The 19,500-nt window shown below is 41.9% G+C and overlaps 1 protein-coding gene across 1 annotated transcript; it reads left to right on the top strand.

The window, feature by feature from the left end:
- The first annotated feature begins 9 nt into the window (after positions 1-9).
- On the top strand, positions 10-15,032 carry TMEM127 (transmembrane protein 127). The gene is made up of 4 exons (XM_069075610.1): positions 10-170; positions 370-699; positions 12,002-12,166; positions 12,452-15,032. The coding sequence occupies exons 2-4, from the start codon at positions 456-458 to the stop codon at positions 12,757-12,759; spliced, it is 717 nt and encodes a 238-aa protein (XP_068931711.1). The 5' UTR covers positions 10-170; positions 370-455; the 3' UTR covers positions 12,760-15,032.
- Positions 15,033-19,500: the final 4,468 nt, after the last annotated feature.

Genomic DNA, 19,500 nt, shown 5'->3' with positions numbered 1-19,500 from the left:
GGGAGCGGGGAGCGGAGGGAGGAAGCCGGAAGTGGACCGGGCTCTGGCCGAGTCCGGGCGTTGCGGGTTCGGGCTCCGGGATCGCTCGGCCGGGGAACCTGGCGGGCGGGCCCGGGGCGGGGAGCGGAGGTGACGGGCCCGGAGCTGCGTGGCACGAACCCCGGTCAGAGGTGAGCGGAGGGAGGAAGGGATGGATGGAGGGGCTGGGGGGTGGAGGCTGCCCTGGGATTGCCGGTTGTACCCCCCTCCCCCAGCTAGAGTGACAGTGTCCGGCTTCTTCTTCGCCGAGCGCCGGGTCTCCGCCCCCCCCGCTGTGCCGGGGCGAGAACCGGGCAGCCCCTCTCAGCGCCCTCCTCTCTTCTCACCCAGGCTTTCGGTCAGCCGAGGGTAGACAGCGGGCGAGCAGCGAGCAAGCAGTCCCTGAGGATCGGGCCCAGCCCGGCGGGCTCCCCGGCATGTACGCCCCGGGAGGCGCAGGGCTGCCCGGTGGGCGCCGGCGGAGAGGCCCAGGGGGCAGCGCCCTGCCCAAACAGCCGGAGCGGAGCCTGGCCTCGGCGCTGCCGGGGGCCCTCTCCATCACTGCCCTGTGCACCGCGCTGGCCGAGCCGGCCTGGCTCCACATTCACGGGGGCACTTGCTCTCGCCAGGAGCTGGGAGTGGCCGACGTGCTGGGCTATGTGGACCCAGACCTGCTCAAAGGTAAGGATGCTCCGGGATGTCCCGAGTGCTCCCTCCCTGCGCCTGGGGTTAGGGGGGGCGGGGAGGGGGGGAGCGGCAGACGGACAGAGCCAGAACATCTGGGGTCTGAGGATGGACTGCCTATTTAGCTGTCTTTTTCCAGTGCTCATGCCCACCAGGTGGCTCTGTCTGAGACGTCCCAATTCATTAATTTTAATTCTATTTAGCTAACCTCTATGGCGTACTCCACGCTAGGTTGGAAGATGCGGATTTTGACTCCGTCTAAGGAAGCCCTTACAATTTAAGAATTGTCATTATAACTGTCCAAAAGTGAATTGGGCTGCTTTGGTGGGTTCTCTATCCCTGGAGGTCTCCACAGAAAGCTGGGTGACCACTTGTCCTGGCTTCTGTAGAAGGGATTCCCGTTAAGATAGGACTTGGACTAGGTGACCTCTGAGGACTCTTCCAGCTCCAAGATTCTGAATGACTGGGATTCTTCTTAAGGGTGTTTATGTACCACAAAAGCAAGATAATAAGTAAAAGAGAGCCAATTAGTGGGCTCCTTCTTAGGCATAATTAGGAAATTGCCAGGGTACAAGAAGGCTTCCTGATGGTAATCTGATAGTGAGGTAGGAGTTTTAATCTTATGAAAAAAAGATTCAGTAGTGCTTAAGGTGCCTTGTACTTCAGTTATTTGCTTCTCAGAATGAAATGTCATTTTCCTCTTTTCTATATAAATTCAGTCAGCCGTTGCTGTTGGAAATATTAACATTGTGCCTAACAAGCTCAATTGATTGGTTCACTTCACCTTTTTACCTTTCTTGTGAGATAGTTAGAAGAAATGAGATATCTGTCCTCTCTTTGTTCATAGAAGAAAAACCAAGGCCCACAAGAGGATGTTTGTGTCTGTGATTTGTGTGCTCCTGTGGCAGAGTCATGAATGGAATTTGAGCATTCTGCTTTTCACTCAAATGCTAGAAGCCAGATCTGTAATAATGATTTATTGACAGTAACAGTCTACAGTTTTCAGGACAATCAGTATATACACTATATGAATATAACAAATGTTATATTGGATTATGCTAGTGGTCTGTTTTGATTATCATTGTCTCTGACGGTGGCATTAAGGACTGTTTGTTTTTGAAGCATGGACATCCTTCTTTTGACTTTAATCTAAAAAGTTTTTCATGATCCCCAGTATCCCCAGCTTTTAACACATTATGGACATAATGTCCATGAATTTTTAAACCTGTCTTAAACTTTCTTGTATTTATATTTATCCTGCAACACTTTAGGAATCTGACTCTTTCAAACTCGAGGTTGTTTTCTCTATTTTGAGAAATATTTAAATGAGTTTTTGTTGGCCTTTGCATATCTGTATGTTGCCCTGTCCTTTGCCTTTTTTTTTCTTATCAAAATGAGGAATCTTCCCTTTTTCACCACCTTTCAGTTCTCTTGATTGCTTTAGTTGTCTTTAGATCTTTCCTCAACTTGATTATGTCAAAATGTAGACATACTATGATTTTCTACATATACTGCATAACAGGTTCAGTTTTTCTTCCTGGTGATACACAGCACTGCATTGGCCCATTGGGTTGATCTGTTCAGGGAACAGTTTTATGACAGCACTTATATCTCTTTCCTGGTACATATCTGATAGCTCAGATCAGAAACTAATATGTAACATAAGTATATATGTTTTGTATAATTGTTCCACATTAAAAAATCATCTGCCATTTTTCTAGCTTTGTGCTGTTTTCCTGTAGTTTATTGTTTTGTATTTCATCAATTGGGAGAGTTTAGCATCTGGTTGTCCATTAGGAAATTTCATTTCTGTGCCCTGTATAATATCATTCATGGGAAAATTATGGAATAAAATTTTAGAATTGGAAGTGGCATTGGGTAGAAGTGATATGAGTACTGTAATCCTAACTTCTCGTTTTACATATGAGGAAACTTGGACCAAGAGAAAATTGTAACTTGCCTAAGGTCACACTCCTAATTAGGACAAAAATAGAACCCCTAGGTCTTTTGACTCCAATATTTATTCTATTATGGTATCCTGCACCCTCTTTTTTACATTTCTTAATCCATTTCTTGTTTCCCTTTAAGACTGTCCCCTGCCAAAAACAAAGCTTTCCCGTTACCAGCAATTTTATGTTAATTCAGTATGGTTATAGATCCCTGTCACAGGCATTTTGAAGGTCTGCTACATAAATTAGGTGCCTATGACTTCCCTTGTTTGCATCTTTGTCTCCTCAAAAAAGAAATATATAATACAGTATGATTTCATAAAAAGGAGGTGGTCCACTCATGTCCTGATAATGAGAAATCATAATGGAGAGCCCCAAGGCTTTACTGATCCCTACAGAATTTTAAGAGAAAGGCCTCTAGTACATTATATAGATCTTCTATGGATGATGTATACAAGGTCATAAATGCCAGTCACACAGGATAAAAGATATGACTGTATTGCTTCCTGCAGTGTTGACATAACAAATCTATTGAAATATTGAAGATAAATTCAGTATTGCATATCAGTTTAAAAATTGGTTCAGATTGAATAGCAATATTAATGACCAATGCAAGTGAACTTTTTCTTTATTATAGTTTCTCTATATAATAACTTGGTTAATATGGCCACTTCTGCAGAATCATGCAAGGCCTGTGTTGGTGAATAAATCTGATGTTGGAAATAATATCCAGCTATCCACTCATAGACATTAGAAAAAAAGGCAGTAGGAGAGAGCCAGAAGGAACAAATATCTGGTAGTGTATCTACCCATTACTTTCTTTCCTTTTCTTTTTTACTCTGAGGCTGTGTAGCCAATAGGAGAACCATATTAATGAACATATAACTTAGCCTTGGTTCCAGTTCTTTTGTGAACTCTGAAAGGTTGTCCTAGTACATCATAGAGATCCAGGATTTCTCTTATCCCTGAACATACCAACAAAAGGCAAGGTTATGAAAGCCTCTGGTTGAAAATTTGTTTTCATTTAATTGATTCCTGAAGGAGGAAAAAACCCTGGGAAATATTTGTAGATGATTGGGGAAGGATGGACAGTTAGCCCTGGAATTGAGTCAGAAGGGGATTCTTCTTCATTAAATTGGAGCTGTCCAGGGTTTTTCTTTTTCAAGTTAATATCTTCCAAAACCAGTCAAGGCTATGATTCCTTATCTTCTTAAATACTTTGATGTTGAGGCTTAGTGTTTTAGAGGGAGAAATATTCAGCTTTAAGCAATGGTTCAGGCAGCTTTGGAGATTTTAGCAAATACAGGCTAGTTTGATCTCATTCAGGTCATCCTAAATTGCTTCAAATCCCCTAATCTAAAGCCTGCCTTGTATAGAGAAATCAAGGTTAGGACTAGTTCAAAGAATATCGTCAGCTTTCTTGTGCTCCAAAAGGGTTAGGATATCCTTTAAAGAAAGACTAAAGTGATTCTAACTCTCAAATGTAAAAAGCTTTTTTAAATTTCCAGGTCTATATGATGGGTGGCATATTGGATAGCAGCTTCAGGAGTAGCATCTTTTAGGAATGTGGAAGGTTAAGATTTGGTACTTGAGATGAATCATTGTTGATCAACCATTGGAATTTCAAGTATCTTCCAGGGATTTGACAGTGCATCTGAGGTTGGCATATGTGTAGCTAAATCCTTCCAGGTGCCTTTAGTTCATTCAGGACCCAGTTTATACATTTCCCTTTGACTTTTTGGTTACTATGGTGACAGACTCCCTCAGAGGACTATTTAGGATCAAGTGTCAGCTCCCTGTCTTGGATTCAGTCAAATCAAGGTGGAGAAAAAAAAAAAAGACTAGGTGGTTCTTCCTAGTGCTAAGAGGGATTGGGTCTGTCGGAGATTTTTCCTATCTGTCTGGGAGTAACCTGGAGTTGACAGGGGCACCAATAACACAGAGGGAAGAAGAAAAGGAAGCTACTCTGAAGCAAAGTTAGACATTTAGCTTGCCGTCTGTCTGAGTAAGGCAGTGGCTGGAGTGATGAGCAGGCAGACAGGAAGAGCTAGAGCTTTCAAAACAAGGCCAGATTGGTGACTCACCGGTGACCTTGGGCAAAGTCAATTTCCCAGGATCCTGTTACAGATGACAGCAGACCTTTTTGTGTGGCCAGAGGTGGCAGTCTGGTTATGCCCACCAGCTTAAAGAACTCAAGAACAAAATCTGAAGACACCCACTAGGGACTTGTCTCTATGTCAGAGTAGAGTAGAATAGAACAATTGGCTTAAATTAAAATAAAGAGGCTTCCTTCAATCCCTACTTCTTGCCTTTTACTTTTTAAAAATTAAATTTTTATCTCTTCTCCCCCCTTCTTCCTCCTACCCCAAACTCTTTTGTTCTAATTTTGTCCTTTCCTGAGAGGACTAGATTTTATAATATACCATCTTATATTTGTATAGACATTTTAAGTTTTCATAATATTTTCATATTCATGAGCTTACTTTAATCCCAAACAACAGCCCTTTAAAATTTTTTTGTTCTGAATTTAACAAATGCCAAGAAAGAATATTTCCATATACAAAATAGAAAGAAAAAGAGAGTTATGTACAAAAATGCAAATATCTATTATGTACAGCTTTTTTATTTTTTGAGGGGAAAAGGCAAGACATTTGGGGGTAAATGACTGCCCAAGGTCACACAGCTAGTAAGTAAATGTGTCAGGTGTCTGAAGCCTGATTTGAACTCAGATCCTCCAGACTCCAAGGCTGGTGCTCTATTCACTGTGCCACCTACCCACCCCTGCACCCTCAAATCTGTCAGCCTCTGTCATGAGTTGGGTAGCATGCTTCTTTACCAGTCTTTAGAATCCTGGTTGGTCAAAATTGTTTTTCTTTATTATGTTGTTATTGTATAAATAATTTTGTATCAATTCATACAAATCTTCCCAGCATTCTCTAAAACTATAATATTGTATTACATCCACATACTATATTTTGGTAAACTATTCTCCAGTTGATGGGCACCTACTTTGTTTCTAGTTCTTTACCATAACAAAAAGAGCTGCTATAAATATTTTCAAACATATGAGTTTTTTTCCTCTATAATCTCTTTGGAATATAGACTTAGGAGAGTTATAGCTGGACCAAAGAGTGTACATAGTACACATTTGGGGGCATAGTTCTAAATAACTTAGTAGAATGGTTGGAGCAGTCCACAGTTAGATGAACAGTGCATTAGTGTATCAGTTTCCCCCAAGACCATCTAACAATTGTCATTTTTCTTTTTCATCTTCAGTACTGATCTGATACATATGAGCTGGAACCTCAAAGTTGTTGTAATTTGCATTTCTTTAACTATTAGGGAGTTGTAGCATTTTTATATGGATATTTTTATTTTTTACATTGGATTTTTTCTTTTAAGAACTGATTGTTCATATGCTTTGATCACGTATTTTTGGGGGAATGGCTGTCATTCTTATATATTTGAATTAGTTGCTTATGGATGTTTGATATCAGATCTTTATCAGAGAAACTTGCAGTAAAGATTTTCTTCCCAGTTAACTATTTTCTTTCAAAATTTAACTAAATTGATTTTGTTTGTTGTATCACTAACAGTAGGACAGGGATTATTCGAATGAGGAAAGTGTAACTCAGAAAGATTAGGTGATTTGTCTAAGGTCACACAGCTTTTAAGAAGCAGAACTTTTCTTCCTTTGAGGATTATTCAATCCAGATTTATCACTCAAACCAGATTCAAGTGACTATTACCTACCAGTCCCAAGGACATTTTCCCTTCCTTCTCAATTAGTTCAGTGCCAGGCTCACTGTCTACCCCAACTCCTTCCCCCATTCTAGGGGACTTCAACATACTTGCTAATGTTTCCTCAGATAACCTGACTTCCCAATCTGTGAGACTACTCAGGTCCTATTTCCTATTCCACTTCACCTTAGCTATACACAGCAGCATCCCTTTGACTTTGATCATCAACAGTTCTACTTCTGTGTCAGGGAACTCTAAATTTCCTTAATCTGATCCTCTTTTATTTTTCTAGCTCTTCCTATGCCTCAGGCTTCCTATGATGACATTCAGTCACTCTATCCCAAGTCACTTCTGCTTTGGCTGCATGGTCCTCCCTTCCCAATCTGGACCCCTTAACAGAACAAATTTAACTTTATCTTGACAGAGGTATGATAGATTTAAGGGTGAAGAAGTAAACATATTTTTTATATGGCAAATTGTATATTTATTTTATTTGTCTATGTTTATTTTACAAAAGGATTGTGTTTTGCTTTTTTTATGGATGGGATATAATGTAGAGGAGGAGAAATTCTAAGAATGCCAAAAAAAACAAAACCCACTACTGCGTGGAGGTAGAGGAAATTAAAAAAAAACTGTGCTATCTGGGTCCACTACAAATTTATGCTTGGTAATCTCAATTGGGCCCTCAGGTTACAAGAAGCCAGTCTTCCCCTCTTCCTTAGATGTTTCCCTGTTCTACTTACCACAATGGTTATTCCAAACTTTTTCTTCTCTCCTCAAACTTCTCACATCACTCCCTCTTCTCTCTCCTTTCTGCTGAGGTCCTCACCTCATACTTGACCAAAAGAATCAGGGCAATTCACTGAGATCACCCTCTTCTCACTTCCCTCTTATCCCTTTGAGATGGTTCCCCACTATCTTCTCTTTCACTTTAGTCTTTGATGAGGAGATGGCCCTTCTGCTAGCCAAAGCCAATCCCTCTACCTGCACCCTTGATTCCATCCCTTACTGTATTCCCAGCTCCCATTATCCCCACTCTTCTCCCTAATCATCATTCTCTCCCCTAAAAACTGCCACCTAAAAACATGCCCGAGTCTCTGCCATCCTAGAAAAATTCTTGCTAGATCCTACCATGCCTGCCAACTGTAATTCTCTTTCTCTTCCCATTTGTGGCTAAACTTGAGAAAACTATGTAATTGGTGCCTCCACTTCCTTTCTTGTTATTTTTTTCAAAACCCTTTGCAAGTTTGGCCTCCAACCTCATTGTTCAACTGAAACTGCTCTTTTCAAGGTTGCCAGAGATCTTTAATGTCAAATCCAGCCCCCTCTGTTCAGGCTGCCTTCATCTCGGCCTCTGTATCATTGGACTGTGCACTATCATCAGTGTCTTCTGAATGCTCTCTCCTTCTAGATGTTGGGACTCTGGTGTCTCTGTTCTTCTCCCACGAGTCTTACTGCCCATTCTCATTCTCTTATGCTGGGTCTTCATTCATGTTACACCCAGTAACCTTGTGTGTCTCCCATGGTGTATTCTGGGTCCTCTTTTCTCCCTAGCTTCACATTTGATGACTTCATCAGCTCCCGGGGGCTCAATGTTTATCCAGCCCTAGCCTCTTTCCTGAGCTCCAGTCCTGCATCATCAATTGCCCATTAGTCTTTTCAAAATAGATGTCCCATAGGAGTCATAAACCCAGCATGTTCAAAACAGAACTCAGGAGCTTTCCCACCCAGCTATTTCCCTTCTCCTGAGCTTTCCCATTACTGTCAAGGGAACCACTATCTTTTCAGTTACTCAGACTTAAAATCTAAGTGTTTTCGTCGGCCCCTCACTATTCCGCCTCCCCTCCCCAATCCAGTCTGTTGTCAACTGTCATTTCTATCTCTTAACATCTCTCATATATACACTTTTCTTGTCTATAATACTGGTACAACCCTGGTGTGTAGGCCTTTATCACCTCACACCTGCAGTAGGACTTAGAACCTTCTGGTTTTTCTCCCATGCCTCAGATGTCTTGGCCCTTCACTCCACCCCCAACTCAGCTGGCAAAGTACAGGTCTGACACTGTCTCTCTCTCTGTGAGACACAGACACACACACACACACACACAGACACACACACACACACAGACACACACACACACACACACACACACACACACACACACACACACACACACACACACACACACACACACACACACACCCCCAACTCCACTGGCTCCCTTTCAGCTCCAGGATCAATAGTAAAATCCTCTGATGGGTTTTTTAAAACACTTCATTATACTCTTCTTACATGTATGCTACTCCATGTACTCTGCATTCCAGTGACACAGGTCTCTATCATCTCTTGATTCTGAGCATTTTCTCTGGCTGTCTCATGCCTGGGATATCTCCTTCTCCTTTCCTACCTCCTTAGCTTTCCTTACTTTCCTCCTTTGAGAAGCCTTTTCCAGTCTTCCTTGATTTTAGTGTCTTCCCTTTGAGGTCACTTATAGTTTTATCCTGTCTGGAGCTGATTGGTACAGAGTTGCTTGCAGAGACTGGGGGTGTGGGTTGATTTTGGAGGGGGGGCATTCTGCCTTTAGCACAGCACTTAGCACATAGTAAGCATTTCATACTTGCTAGATTGCTGACTTACTGACAAACCAAAACCTTCTGAGCTCTTGTTAAAAATATCTGGTCTAGGAAATGAATTTTTTCTCTTCAGAAGCAACAGAAATTACACATATTTGCCCTTCTAAGCCTCCCCAAACCCTCCTGAAAACAAGTCTTCTTCATTATATATTCTTAAAGATTTTCTTTTCAGCTCCCCAGTTGGGAAACTTACTTGATTGAGGAAGCTTCAATAAAGCAAGGAAGTCAGCTCCACACAAAATGTTCCTATCACCCTGTAAACAAGGTCATTCCCCTTTTTGAATTTGAAATGTGGTCTCCATGATAGAACATCATGTTAACCTGAACAGAATAAATTACATGCAGCCATCCTGGATGATAATAGTAATTATTATTTTAATAATAGCTAACATTTATATAGCACTTACTATGTGACAGACACTGTGCTAAGAGCTTTACAATTATGATCTCATTTGATCATCACAATAACCCTGGGAGGTAGGGGCTATTATTATCCTCATTTTATAGATAAGGAAACTGAGGCAGAGGTTAAATGACTTGCTCAGGGTCACATAGCTAGTAAGTATCTGATGCTGGTTTTGAACTTAGGTCTTTCTGACTCCAGGCTCTTATCAATTATACCACCTAGCTGCTTCCAGCTGGATTCAAGTGCAACCATTTCAGATTAAACCAGCCTCTCAGAACTAGCCCATAATATGGAAATGATGCTCTAAAAGGGGGTCAGCAAACTTCAGCCTGAGGACCAAGTCTGGCCTGTTACCCGTTTTGTACAGCTGAAACAAAATGGTTTGGGGCTTTTGTTTTTTTTTTTTACATTTTTAAATACAGTAGAACTTTATTTAAAATGCAAAAAAAAAAAACCCAAAACATTTTTAGCTCACAGGAAGTTGGCCAGCCTCACATTTGGTCCATGGGAGGTGTCCTGCTTTAAGGAAAGTTAATTCAAAATTTGAATTTACAAACTAGATTTATTCAGAAGTAACTAGTCACATTCTGAAAAGGATAAGAATTTTATCCAGAGATTCCCATGCTTTACTACTACTCTTAGATGTGACCCCCATCTGATTTGACAGAGAATGGACAATAAAACTTCACTAAAGCATTAAGAGCTTCTGACAAATAAGGATTGTTGCCATTTTTAAAAGTCCATTTTTATAGTTATAAAGTAAGTTAGTTAGAAGATGGATTCAGTGTACAAATGTGAATTTTTTTAAACTTTACACAACTTTTCAATAATATGTCTGTTACCTAAAAGCAAAGTCACACCTGGGTCTTTAATTGGAGTGAAAGGATTTGCTGATTTGGGGGAGGACCTTGGTATTTAGATACCTGATTGCTGAGTCTGCTGGTGGTATCCACCTGAAAAGATCATATGTATTTCCAGTTGTGCAGACTTGAACTGCTTATTACTTTAAAGATTCTCCACTGGAATATTTAGACCAGGCTTATTAGAAAGGCAAGTAGTTGTTAGAAACTTTGGTTTCTGGTTGGTGTTGATTGACCTTTGCCCTCAGTATATCTTGGGCAGAGCCTAAGGGACTCTTGTTTGGAACAGAGCCAGGAGCAGAGTTCTCTCTGTTTAGCCTGGAGAAAAGAAGATTTAGGAGCTATAAAAGTATGGCTCCGAGCTTCTGACGGCCATCTTATGGGAGAGATGAGAGACAATTAGAACAATTCAAATTGATATTCCCAAACCAATCTGACTCACTGTTGTCAAGGATAAAATTAAAAAGCCTTCAGGCTGGCATTTAAAACTCTCCACTAGAAGCCAGGTTTTTGTCTACCTTTTCTGTCTGGTCTTGCTTTGCTTTCTGTTCTGGATTCTCTCCATCCCATCCAAACTGTCTAGCTAGCCATCATCCATTGTTGATGCCATTCCATCTCCTACCTCTATCTTTGCACAGGGTGTCCCCCGTGTTGGGTCTGAAGTGTATTCCCTTCTCACCTCCTCCCTGTGGAATGCCTGGCTCAAAGCCCAGCTCAGGTGTATTAAAACAACAAGGATTTATTAAGCACTAACTGTGTGCCAGGCACTGTACTGAGCACTGAGAATACAAATATAGGCAGAGAGGAGAGCCCCTGCCCTCCAAGAGAAGATGAAGGTACAAGTCCAGAGGCATTGTAGAGAAAGCCTAGAGAGCCAGGGGTACAGCCTGGAAAGCACTGAAGACCTGGCTGGCTTTCACTCTCTTCCTCTTGAAGTTAACTTCATATACATCATAATTGTATACTTGTACTTGGCTGTCAGCTCTGCTGCTTACTACCTATATGCATGACTTTGGATAAATCACTGCCCTGCTCTGGGCCTCAGTTTCTTCATGTGTAAAAGGAGGAGTTGATGGGCAAAGAATGAACAGGAGATCCTGTAAGAAATCTAAACTACCTCACACCTATCAGGTTATCATAACGTAAGAAATAGCGAAAGGGATAGTTCCAGAGAAACCAGGGAAGACTTATATGGATTGATACAGATGAAGTAAGCAGAACCAGGAAAATGATTTAGATTCAGTGAGTCAGTAAACATGTATCAAGCAACTGCTCTGTGCCAGGCATGGTGTGTGCTAAGTGCTGGGGATACAAAGAGAGGCAGAAGACAGACCTTGCCCTCCAGAAGTTTGCAATCTAATGGGGGAGACAACATGCACACAGTGATGTACAGACAAGATATGTGTGTGTGTGTGTGTGTGTGTGTGTGTGTGTGTATACGTATCAGATAAATTGGAAATAATCAACAAAGGGAAGAATTAAGAAGGATCGGAAAAGAATTCCTGTAGAAGGTGGGATTTTAGCTAGAACTTGAAGAAAGCCAGGAGGTGGAAAAAAGGAGGGTAAGCATGCCAGGCATAGGGGACAGCCAGAGAAAATACAAGAGCCATGTCATAAAGAAAAACAGTTTTGAAAGTCTTCACAGAGAGGCTGAGGGGGGAGCCTAGAGATAGGAGTCTGATTCTTAAATCATTTTTCTTCCCAAACAGATTTCTGCATGAATCCCCAAACGGTGCTACTACTCCGTGTTATTGCTGCCTTTTGCTTCTTGGGGATCCTGTGTAGCCTCTCTGCCTTTCTACTTGATGTCTTTGGGCCTAAGCACCCAGCTCTGAAGATCACCCGCCGCTATGCCTTTGCCCACATCCTCACAGGTAACCCTGTTTGCCTAACAGTACAGAGGACCAGAGAGCTAACAGAAGCTGAGCAAAGAAATGTTCCTGCACACTGAATGGTGCCTGGAGTGACTGGCTGAGATCAAGGGCTTTCCTTGCCTACTATCTCTCATCTTAATGAGTGAATGCCAGTCCTGGCCCCTGAGTCTCATACTATACTGTCTCTTCACAGTGTATTATTGTTAGTCAGCAGCTCAGATCTCAGGTGTTAACAGCTCTAGGATGGGCATTCACTGTCATATTTTCTTCTCTCTTCCTGTCTAGTCCTTCAGTGTGCCACAGTGATTGGCTTTTGCTATTGGGCGTCAGAGCTCATCCTGGCCCAGCAGCAGCAGCACAAGAAGTACCATGGCTCCCAGGTCTACGTCACCTTTGCCGTCAGCTTCTACTTGGTGGCAGGAGCCGGAGGGGCCTCCATCCTGGCCACTGCTGCCAACCTTCTGCGCCATTATCCCACAGAAGAAGAGGAGCAGGCCCTGGAGCTGCTATCAGAGATGGAAGAGAATGAGCCATATCCGGCCGAGTATGAAGTCATCAATCAGTTCCAGCCACCCCCTGCCTACACGCCATAATGCGGCTGGCTGGGGTTCTCTGTCCAGCACCCTATTCCCCTGACCCCATATCTTTACTCCCCCTATAAGCAGAGGAGCTCCCTTCTTATAGCACTTAGTTCTGATATCCCAAGAGTCTTCACCAACTCCTCTAAATGAGAGATACTACATCTAAGACTTTTGCATCTGTCTCTTCTCTTGAAAAAGGAAACTCATTGATTTAAAATCTTGTCCTCTTTCTCTCCCCTCCCACTCCAACTCCAGGTCTTCTCTACTTGCCATAGTCACTACCACTAGGGTGATCATGCCAGTGTTCTCTCCTTTTGGGTCACATTTTTAGGACTGAGATATTCCTCAAGTGGCTCACAGCATTTGCCCTTCTTGGATAGAGTTGGCAGTGCCTGTGAAAAGAGATAACACATTTAATAGCCCCTGTGCAAAAGTGAATGCATTCTACAGACTTGCTCATTACAGATAACTTTTTTCCCACCTCACAGCTTTGGTATCACCTGTATCTGTCAACCCACCCAAACCCTTCTTTTTATCTGCCCCAATCTATGATGCACACTATGATGGAAATCTTTGCACTTTAGTCTTTGGGTTTCTTCCTCCTTTTTGGCTGCATTTGGTGGGGAAGGTGAGACACTGGTAGGAAACCTAGGAGTCTTTCTCTTTCTGTACCCCTTGGTACAGAGGTGGCAGGAGCTGAGCAGATAAGAACAGAATCAGTGAAGGAACAGATGGGAGCCTGCCTCTTAGGAGAATGAGAGTCAGTTGGATCAAGTCTCTCCTACCTTTCACCTTTTAAAATGTGGTGATTTTTAAGGGGGGAGTGGGGAAACTGTCTTTTTAAGTAGGGACAAGAAAGTTGTAATTTTTCAGATTTTTATTCTGGTCCCTTTGGCCTCAACAGTGTTTCAGGCCTGATCCCCTTCTTCCTATAATCTTTCACATCAAAACCCATCCTTCTCCCCTCTTTGTTATTGTTTCACCTATTTTGAGGAGGTTGAGTCATCATTAGGTGATACAAGATACTCTGCCTTCCTCGTGGGGGTGCCAAGGACTGAGCTGCTGCAGGGACCTGGCCATCATGGTGCCCCTCGTGACTCAGTGAGGTTCAACTTGGCCTCACATCAGGAACAGCGACATCAGAAGGCCACAAGACCCCACCACCACCACTGTACACATAGGAACTGAAACCAATGGGAGACCTTAAAGCAAGGTTTGAGAACTGCCTTGTTGGAAACCAGGTAAATGAAGGAGCTGATAGCTAAATCCTTCAGGGTCAGACATGGTTACCAGAACTGCAACTTGGGGTGGAGGCACTACAGCTTTCTGCATGCCCACTCTTCACCCCTTCTTGAATGTACCACTAGTTTTGCATTGTACAACTGGTTTGTTCTTGCCCTGCCCCTTACCTTTGGCCACTGGTGGTCATGCACATGTCTTTGGCTCTGGCTGAATTTATCCAGAAATCCAAAGCATGAAGTAAGGAAAACTCAAGATTTTCTTCCTTACAGCCCACCTTGTCAGGAAGATTATGAAGGCAGCTTTCAGAGTGGATTATCAAGTTATTATCTTTAATATATGGGCACCTTTGAAATCAGTGTCCAGATACTGACCTAGAAGGGAAACATTCAGATTGCTTGCCTGCGTCTTTATTGCCCAAGGCTTGGGGTAATTCAAAGCAAAGGATTCTGGGGAGCATCTAGCTCTACTGGGTGTTTGGTTGAAAAAGGAATGTCATCCTGTTCCAGCACTGGGCATCCCTTCAGCCTGGAATGAACTGAGGTCAGGCTAATCAGAACTTTTTTGATGATGAAGATCATGTCGGACATCCAGATTTTCCAGCTGCCTAGAGTTCCTTACTCTAGTGTTCAATTGTAATTGCAGTGGTGACTCTCACACTCCATTGGACTTTTTCTTTTTATGAAAGAAAAAGTTAAATATAAATAGCCTGTGCATAAAACAGAGGAACTGTATTAAATGTTGTATTTCTGTCAAGTACTTTCATTATTGTTGGCACATTTCTGGAGTGTGGCCAACTTTCTGTGACCATCCATTTTAGAGAAGGCAGCCTGGGAAACTTGGCATAGATAGTATCAGTATGCCTAAGGACCCTGGGCATGAACCTCTTGGACTCTTCCCTGCGTTCCACTTTTTATTAATTTTCCATGCATTCCCATTCTTCTTACTCTGATACTGAATACTGATGGTTTGCCATGTAAATTCCCCCGGTGTTTTTTTTTTTCTAAAGAAAAATAAAAAAAATCATACAAACAGGAATGTAAAAAGCTACCCCCCATATTCTCATGATTTGTTTTCCAGATTTGGTCTGTTCCCCACTTCTGAAGAATCTGTAAGTCACTGATAGGAGTTGAAAGAGCCCCATATGAAGTTGGATACAAATGAGCTTTAGGCTTATGGGACAAAGAAGCACGTTTTTCTTGTGCTTTGTTGAAGGGGTCTCATTTTCTTTTGAAATCACAAGGTGGGACACCCACTAGGAGAGGCAGAGGGGTTGAGTGCACATCAGAGATGAATGTAATCTCACCGAGCAGGCCTAGCATGGTGGTCCTTGGCTGGAAAAGAGTTGAGCGTGAGTGCTAATACTTGCTGTTTGACATTAGGCCAGAAGCCTATTCTGAATTGTTGAAGCAGTCCCACCCAGTGCCAGTTTTTCTCCTGAGGAGTCATAAAATCATTGGATTTAAAGCAGGATAAGCCCCAGATATACAAACTGCCCATTTTATAGATGAGGAAACTAAGGCCTAGAGAGTTTATGACTTGGCCAAAATTAGACCAGTAATAGGCGGAGTCAGTATTCAAACCCAGGTCTTCTAACTCTTTTCCTACTATATCACCACAGCGGAGAGGTCAGAGATTTGTGGCATACAGTTCTATGCAGGCCAATTTTCTTAAGGTACCTAACTGTTGGGGATAATAATGTTTTCAGCTAATGCTACCCACAGACTGTCTCCAGGACCATGGCTACATGCATGTATATTTATGAACTCTTGAAATAGGTTTAGAGCATTTTATAAGTTTCTGAAATGAAATATTACAAATATGATATTTAATATACTTTATGGCCTCAATGTCCCACTTCTTTATATGCTTTAGGTTTGGGTTTAAGGTGTGGAAACTTGGCAGTAAGTGAGGAAGGAGAGCATAGGAATGTCTGCTTATTGCATATATACCTATAATTAGGAAGAAAAACTTTTGGCAGAGAATTAATATGGAATTGGGCACCAGAATCATATCTTTCAAGCCAATTTTCTCACACCAACATTTTGAGTTCTAAATTATCCATTCTGTTACCCTACATGCATAGCAAGAGCATGCATTTACTTTAAGGTTTACAAATCGCTTTACATGATTTGTCTCATTTGATCCTGACTACAGCCCTAGGAGGGAAGTGCTGTTATTACATCCATTTTGCAGATGAGGAAACAAGCTAAGAGATGGCTAAATGACTTGCTGAGGCAGGGCTAAAAGTCAGGTTTTCTGGCTGTAGACCCAGCCTTCCCCATGCCACCTAGCTGGTCTCACTAATAACTTGGGGGAGTCAAGTCCACTGGCCCTTATCTCATTTGGTTTAACATCTTGACCGAACCTGATGAGGCCTCTGGAAAGTTAAATTCTTCAGACAATAGAGGGTTCTTTTTTCTATGCTTACAATCATCCCACAGCTGTTAGATAGGAATCTTATCATCAAAAGTAAACAAATGAACTGAACCATTTGGAACTTGGTAGTATCAGATAATACTTTTGTTTTTTGAAGTCCAAGTCATTCATCATCCCTTTCTCCCCAGGGAATAGGCCTCACACTTTAGCTTTCAGCCACAAACATTCTTTGCAACCACAGCAGGTCCAGACACACATCCACTTCCTCTTTAACCTGCTGTCATGCAAATGCAAACCCCTTCCCAGTTAAATAGCAGTTTGTGAGGGTAAGGGAACAAACCGTTTTTGAGCAAAGGAGTAACATAACCAGATATATACATGAGAAAGATTATTCCAGAAGGAAGCAAGAGAGAGTGGGCTCGAATTGTGGAATTGAATCCTGTAAACTAAAAGGAAACAAACAAATTAATAAATTAAAAATTGAATTAAAAAAAAAAAGAGAGTGGGCTCTTCACAAAAGTCTAGGCAAGTAGCACAGTGAAGGCCTGCACTGAGGAGCTGGCAGTGGGAATAAAGATGTAGATGAATATGGGAGATGTTGCAAGTTCTTCATAGTTGATTGGATGCTGGTGATAAGAGAGAAGGACTAGCCAAAATAATCCCAATTTTGTGGGTAGGAGAGTCTGGGTGACTGGTGGTATATTAATGGTATAGAAATAATATAGTTAGGAGGAGCGTTAGTGGGAAATGAAATAAGTGGTTGAGATTCGGGTGGAACATCCTGGAAGAGATGTACTAAAGGCAATTGTAGATCTAAAGGGGAGGGGTCCAGAAAATAAAGATCTGGGGATTGTCCCCCAGCCTGTGCCTTTATATAACAATGGAGTTTGATGAGGCCAATGACGATAATAGTTTATCCCACCGGATCCTTATAACAGTCCATTGAGGTGGGCAAATCAAGTTTAATTGCCCCATTTCAGAGATTAAAAAGAAGCCTAGAGCTGTGAAGTGACTTTCCCAGTCACATAGCTGGTAATTAGCAGAACAGGGATTCCAACCCAGATCTTTGTATGTGGTCTTTCTAAGACCAAAGACAAGGCATTGGTCCTCATTTATTTAGGAACTCCAATTGCCCCATCTTACATGTCATACCTGAGAAGGCAGTTGGGTCTGATGAAGTTTGATACTATTTAATGTCACCCAGTACATTATTCCACGAAATTTGTAATTTTTTCTGCCTCAGGAACTGAAACTTTAATCTACCTAAAAATAGTATCACTGCAGTAGTACTCTTTAGGTAATTGTATGTAGAGAATTTAAGGCATAGAAAAGAACATCAGAAAATGATGTAAGGGTTTGCCAGATCTTTGAGCAACTGCTTAAGGTACTTGTTTACAGAAGCCTAAGATGAGAATGGAATGGAAGTCCTTCAGTCTATAAAGGAAGAATGAACTGGATTTCCACTATCTAGCTGTGTCCCTGAGCAAATCGCAACTTTCCTGGGACTCGTTTTCCTCATCTGTAAAATAAAGGCCCCAACCTGCTCAAACAGTCTGTGATTCTATGATCATAACACTCATCTCCATTTCCACTAGAGGTAGGATAGATAGGGGAATGTTTGAAGCAATTCAACAAAAATTTATTCATGTTGGTGTTCAGAGCACTGGAAAATTTAAGACAAATTACAAGGAAGATTTGAAATCATATCTGGTGATTAAAAAAAAAAAGTTAACATCTTTTGGAGGCAAGATTAGGCATAGTCCTGACTGGAGGCAGGGGCATGAATTCAGGGGTGGAGGACCTACAGCCTCCAGGCCACATATGGCCCTCTAGGTCCTCAGGTCCTTCACAAAGTTTGGATTCAGTCAAGGGGTTGCACTTGAGGACCTAGAGGGGCACATGGCCTCAAGGCTGCAGGTCTCCCACCCCTGAATCAAATGATCTCTTAAAACGGTAGAGACCAGGGGATGGGACTAGAGCAGAATCATAGGTTGAAAAGCATTCTTGGTACTATTCTGAAACAGATGATGCCAAATCCCACTTCAAGTTGCTGAAGGAAAGACTTCTTCCTAGAGTCCTTTCCTTCAGCAACCTGAAATGGGATTCAGCAGGTATATCTCTCTCCAAGGAAGCCAGAAGTGCCAGAGGGAAGAGACTTGAAGGAACTGGAGCTCTCCTCTCTCCCAGTCTGACCAGTTCTGCCCTGCTTTGCTCTTCATGCCATGCAAGTGTGGAGCATTAATCTCCACCAATGAGAAGAGTCCTATACCAATGGGCTTTCAGACTTGGATTACATAAAAAATAGGGATGGTAATCGCCATTTGGGAATTTAGGGAGGCTTTTTAACATAAGAGGTAAGCACACATTTGAATATTTGACAAATTTTTGTTGAATGATTGAATCATGAGTTTGGGTAAGAATAGGAAACTTGATAAGTAGCAGTAGTTACTTAAGGAGTATATTTCTCACATCTCATCCCAAGGGTCATCAGGCCTAGGACTGCACATAGCTTTTTACATGTATAGTGATTGAAGCAAGTGTATAAGAAAGAAACAAAAAAGCCCTACCCAACATTACAGTGTTGATGTCTTAGGGGAAGGTGAAGGTTGGCTTTTTAAAAAGATACTTAGCTTGCACCCACACCCACACCACAATGGCACAAATGGTGGATTTGTTTGCTGAAGGACTTGTATTCAAATTCTGACTCAGTCATTTCACGGGTCTTCTCTGGGCCTCAGTTTCCTCACATGTAAAATGAGGGGGTTAGACTAAATGACTTCTAATGTCCCGGTTCTAAATCCATGAAATGGATAATGTGTCAGTTCTGTTTGATATGATAATTAGGTATTTATTACTAAGATGTAATTGAACCTGGTATCTCCTTCATGTGAGTACTGTCACCAAAGATGCACTTCCTATGTGGTTTTTACCTCTTGTCTTCTCATAAAACCACCAAAGAGGGTCTATCCTGTGAGCTCACAGCCTTCTTGTAGCTCTTTTATGGGCATACTGGCGGACTGTGTGTGCTGTCCATCAGTTGTCCACTGGTTTTGCTGAACGATTAGCCTGGCTATAGGTAATATATGTAGATATAGCATGTAATTGAATGAGGTATTAATATTTTTTAAGTGCTGA

This window comes from Petaurus breviceps, unplaced genomic scaffold, assembly GCF_028583685.1.
Source record: "Petaurus breviceps papuanus isolate PSGF00001 unplaced genomic scaffold, PetGlider_PUasm1.0 90919, whole genome shotgun sequence".
NCBI classification, from domain to species: domain Eukaryota; kingdom Metazoa; phylum Chordata; class Mammalia; order Diprotodontia; family Petauridae; genus Petaurus; species Petaurus breviceps.
The sequence above is the reverse complement of the archived record's forward strand: the minus strand, read 5'-3'. Positions and strand labels throughout refer to the sequence as shown.